This window comes from Capricornis sumatraensis, chromosome 10 (assembly GCF_032405125.1).
Source record: "Capricornis sumatraensis isolate serow.1 chromosome 10, serow.2, whole genome shotgun sequence".
In the NCBI taxonomy this organism is placed as follows: Eukaryota; Metazoa; Chordata; class Mammalia; order Artiodactyla; family Bovidae; genus Capricornis; species Capricornis sumatraensis.
This window is the reverse complement of record NC_091078.1, coordinates 98,416,092-98,420,499: the sequence shown is the minus strand read 5'-3', so window position 1 is coordinate 98,420,499 and position 4,408 is coordinate 98,416,092. Positions and strand designations below refer to the sequence as shown.

The following is a 4,408-nucleotide window of genomic DNA, read 5'->3' as shown; positions in this document are numbered from 1 at the left end:
TCCCCTAGAGAAGGGAGTGGTAACCCACTCCAGTATTTTTGCCCGCTTTGAGGGTCTCCATATACAAGCCAGAGCAGGTGGGGAGCTCTGTAGTCAGGTACCTTGGGTCTCAGAGGGCCCCAAGCCTCTCCTGAAGAAAGTAGAGGATGAAGCACTTCAGTGTGTGGCCATGCCCTCCCACCCACGTGGGGACCTTGCAGCCTCATCTCCAGGGCACAGGAACTGCAAGAGCTTTTGTCTCCAGTGGGTGGAAGAGTAGGCTTGGACAGCTTAGCGTCTGTGAAAGACTGTCCCACAGAGGCTTGGCACAAGCGAGGAAGTAAAGAACAAGAGCAAAGACGCAGAGGGACAGGCGTTCGAAGGAGGGCCCTGGATGGCCGTGTCTTGCTTTGTGTCTCTCCTCCCGGATTCTGAGGACAGCAGCCCAGTTGATAAGGACTTTCAAATGTTAGAATGAGAAAGGGCAACTGAGCCTGTCTCCACCACGAGTAGGGCTTTGGAGATAGCAAGGTGTGTTCCCAGTTAAAGGTGGGCAAACAGCAGAGCCAGGCTGAGACTCGCCCCTCCCGAGGGAGTCTGGGGCACTTCTTTGGTAATATTTCGCTGGATGAAGCCACACATTCCACGTCTTTTAAAATCCCCTGTGGAGCCATGACCTGTACTTGAAACTGAGCCAGAGTCAGCTGACCTTTGTCCCTGAGGCAAAGACCTGGTTCAGGAGCCCAGTCCAGGAACATAAGGAGAGAGTGGATCGGAGCTCTTCTGAAGTAGGAGACCTCACGTTGCACCCCAGATCCGTCAGAGCCGGGAGACACTGCCACACCCAGCTCACTGCGACGGCAGAGATGGATCTGGACATGAAGCTGTGGAAGCGAATGTTCCAGGAATTAATTCGGGAGGTGAAGCCGTGGCACACATGGCAACTCACACGGGACAAAAGCCTTCTTCCTAACATCCTGAAGCCAGGGTGGGCACAATACCAGCAATGGACCTTCGCCTGGTGAGTAGGGAGTGTGATGGTAATATTCCAGAAAATTCTTGCTCATTTCTTCTTACTTCATACTCTCATTACTTTTCTTCTGCTCATGCTTGTAAATTGGAGATTACAGGAAGGTGCCCATCATCCAAGATGCTTCAGGTTCATTAAATGTTTTTTCCTTATTACACTGGACTGCAAGATGAAAGCAAGACTGAGCTAATGCCCAGAGAGAGAAAAAAGAAGCTGTGAGCGGAGAGGGTGAGAAGCAGTGAGGAAAAGAGAAGGGGAGGAAGGGAGGCTCTTGCCCTCAACTGCACAAAAGCTGGATGAGCAAGGCTTAGGGCACATGTCCCCTGCTTTGGGGACACCTGGGATCCAACACAGAGTCTGCGGGGGAGAGACTCTGTGCGCTAAGACCCCCTCAGAGAAGGGGCGGAGGGCGGTGAGGAGCTGAGCAACACACAGCAAACCTTGCCCCTCTCTACTCCGAGCTGATGGAGTCTTTTTATTTTGTCTATTGATTTATTTTTGCCTGTGCTGGTCTTCACTGCTCTTGTACAGGCTTCTCACCGCAGTGGGTTCTCTTGTTGCAGAGCACACGCTGTAGGCACGTGGGCTTCAGAAGTTGCAGCACATGGACTCAGTAGTGGTGGCGACAGGCTTGAGATACTCTGAGGCATGTGGGATCTTCCCCAACCAGGGATTGAACCCATGACCCCTGCACTGGCAGGCAGATTTCTATCCATTGCAACACTGTAGAAGTCTGATGGAGTCTTTTAAAAGTAGGACCTTCTGAGGTCATTCAAAGTCTAGCCCTCTCTTTTCCAGTTGGGAGAGTGGAACCTCAAGGGTTGGGGGTGGGGGCCTGGGACTCTATCCCGGAACTGGGGTTGTGCTCAATCCCTTTTCCGGGAGAGGGTCCAGGCAGAGGAAGCAGAGCTCTTCTCTCCTGGTGGTGTATGTTTTCCCAGGCCAGGAGCATCACAGCAGAGTCTCAGCTCACTCCTTACAGTCTGGAGGCTGGAAGTCCAAGATCAAGGTGCCAGCTTCTCTTCTGGGCCACAGGCTTCTTGTTGTGTCCTTACATGGCAGAAGGAGCTGAGGTGCTCTGCGGGCTTGCTTCTGTAGGAGCACTAATCTCAGACATCCTAATCACCTCCCAAAGGCTTCACTTTCTAACACCATCACCTTGGGTGTTAGGATCCCAACGTGGGAATTTGGGGGGTACACAAACATTTAGACTGCAGCATTTATCCACATCCACTTGTATCTATTTGCGGATTTCAGTTCAGGGTTCCTGGGGCTCTTGCACACATAGTCTCTGATCCACTTACATCTACATGTGAGGAAGCCTTGATTTGGGGGTCAAGAGACTGGAGCTCCAGTCCTGGCTCTTCCACCTGCTGGGTCTCCAGGCATGACACGTTGCCAGGGTGTGCCTCATCTCTAAAATGATTACAGTGGACTTGGAATTTGCCCAAAGTCCCTTCCAGCTCCAAGGGTTTGTGATTTGCTGTTTTCATGGCAGACATACCCGTGGGTCACACTCTGTGTCGGTGGCACAATGGAGATAGGAACATGGGGCTCGGGATTTCTTCCCCGCTAACCCACAACCCCTATCAAATCACGTCTCTGCGTGTCCTTCCCACACAGCCCACAGCTTGGTCATACTGAGCCAGGTTATGGGTCTTGTCTTCTGTCTCCATAGGTTCCAGTGCTCCTTGTGCTCTCGAAACTGGGCCTCTGCCCAAGTTCAGGTCCTTTTCCACATGCACTGGAGTGAGGGGGAATCCAGGGGGCAGGTGAAGATGAGAGTCTTTGCCCAGAGATGTCAGAAGTGCGCCCAGCCTTCGTTTGAGGTTCCCGAGTTCACAGAAGAGAACATCTCAAGGATCCTGAACAACCTGGTGTTGCAAATTCTGAAGAAATGCTATAGAGAAGGAATTAAGTTCGTGAAGAGTCCTATGATTAAAGACATTGCTCTCAAAGGGCCACATAACAGTGACAACTGCGAGGCATGTCTGCAGGGCGTTTGTGTCCAGAATCACGTAGGTCTGGCCGTGCAGTCACCAATAGCCCTGCCATTTCCCACAATAAGCTCGCCCTCCCTTGGGATCACCGCTAAAATGCCGCCCACGAGTGGAAGCGCCAGGGGGGACGCAGTGAAGAAAAAGAAGGTATTACCCAGATCGTGGTTTCCTGAGCCCACCCCAGCTGAGAGCCTCCCTACTTCGTGGAGCCCAAGAACGAACACCAGCTTCCAGAGGGAGAGAAGAGACCAGGATTCCTCCTGCGATCAGAGCTTCTATTCCCACCCAGCCCAGCATCCCAGGAGCACACGCATGCGCTGCTGCTGTTTCATCCTAATTTTAATTGTAATTATAATCATCATCGTAACTGTAATTGTGGTACAAGTCACTATCTGAGCCTCGAAAAGTTGATCAGTGAGTTTATAAAATCAGACACACAGTCATCTACTGTATAATCCCACTGACGCAAAATATTCAGATTAGGTAAATCTAGAGACAGGAAGTAGATTTAGGGATGCCAATCAAAGCACAGGGAAAGGAGAAATGGTGGACAACTATATAATCTGTATGGTTTTTTTTTGGGGGGGGGTGACCAAAATATTTTAGAGGTGATGGCTGTATAATACTGTGAATGTACCAAATGCGCCTGCACTGTTCACTTTGAAACGGTTAATTTAATGTAAAGCTCACCTCAATGAAAAAAAAAACAAAAATACTGCAATTTCATTCATTCTCTGCAGAACTGAGACTGAGGCGTTTATGGCTCATGGAACCATTTGGAAATCTCATGCAACCCGGGGGCCCTCTCATCAGAAAATTTCGCACAGACCCTCTATTGTCAGTCTGTGGAGGTGTTTGCTGTTCAAAGCATTTGCCTGAAAATCCAGGTTCTAAGTCAGAGGTCTCCACTGAGGAGCTAACACACAGCTGAGGGGTGAGGCAGGAAGCTCCGCCAAGGTCGGCAGTTATCCTTCCAAGGTCCATTTAACTTATTCTTTGTGCTTTACTATTTCTTGTCACATGTTTTGTAATGTATGTTATTAGCAGAATGGGATAGTGATGCGATAAATAAATACACACCCATTTGGTGTGTGTGTTCAGTTTCTCATCGACAGGGTTGCACAATCAAAATCATCAGGGTGGTGGGGGGAGGGGGGAACCCTGCTCTGAAGGACCAAGGGTGGAAGCCTGTGTGTGGATTCTCAGCTAGATTCTGAAATCCAATTGTTTTTGTACAAGTTTGCTGTTCTGATTAATGAGAACTATCTTAAGACTCATTCTCACATCTTCTTTTAAATGTAGAAATAGGAATCCTCCCATTTACATGGCTAAAATGAAAGCAAAAGTCATTTACAGCAAATGCTCCTTTTCCCTTACCCTCGTCCCCTTCTCCATCCGT

At 49.6% G+C, this 4,408-nt stretch overlaps 1 protein-coding gene across 2 annotated transcripts; it reads left to right on the top strand.

The window, feature by feature from the left end:
* Positions 1-815: 815 nt before the first annotated feature.
* RTP3 (receptor transporter protein 3) lies at positions 816-3,912 on the top strand. Of its 2 annotated transcripts, XM_068981801.1 has the most exons (3): positions 828-1,000; positions 2,688-3,015; positions 3,184-3,912. In XM_068981801.1, exons 1-3 carry the CDS (start codon positions 846-848, stop codon positions 3,403-3,405), a joined length of 705 nt encoding a protein of 234 aa, XP_068837902.1. In that variant the 5' UTR covers positions 828-845; the 3' UTR covers positions 3,406-3,912. The 2 variants fall into 2 exon arrangements, with proteins under 2 accessions (XP_068837903.1, XP_068837902.1); XM_068981802.1 differs by having other exon boundaries at positions 816-1,000; positions 2,688-3,912.
* The last annotated feature ends 496 nt before the right edge of the window (positions 3,913-4,408 follow it).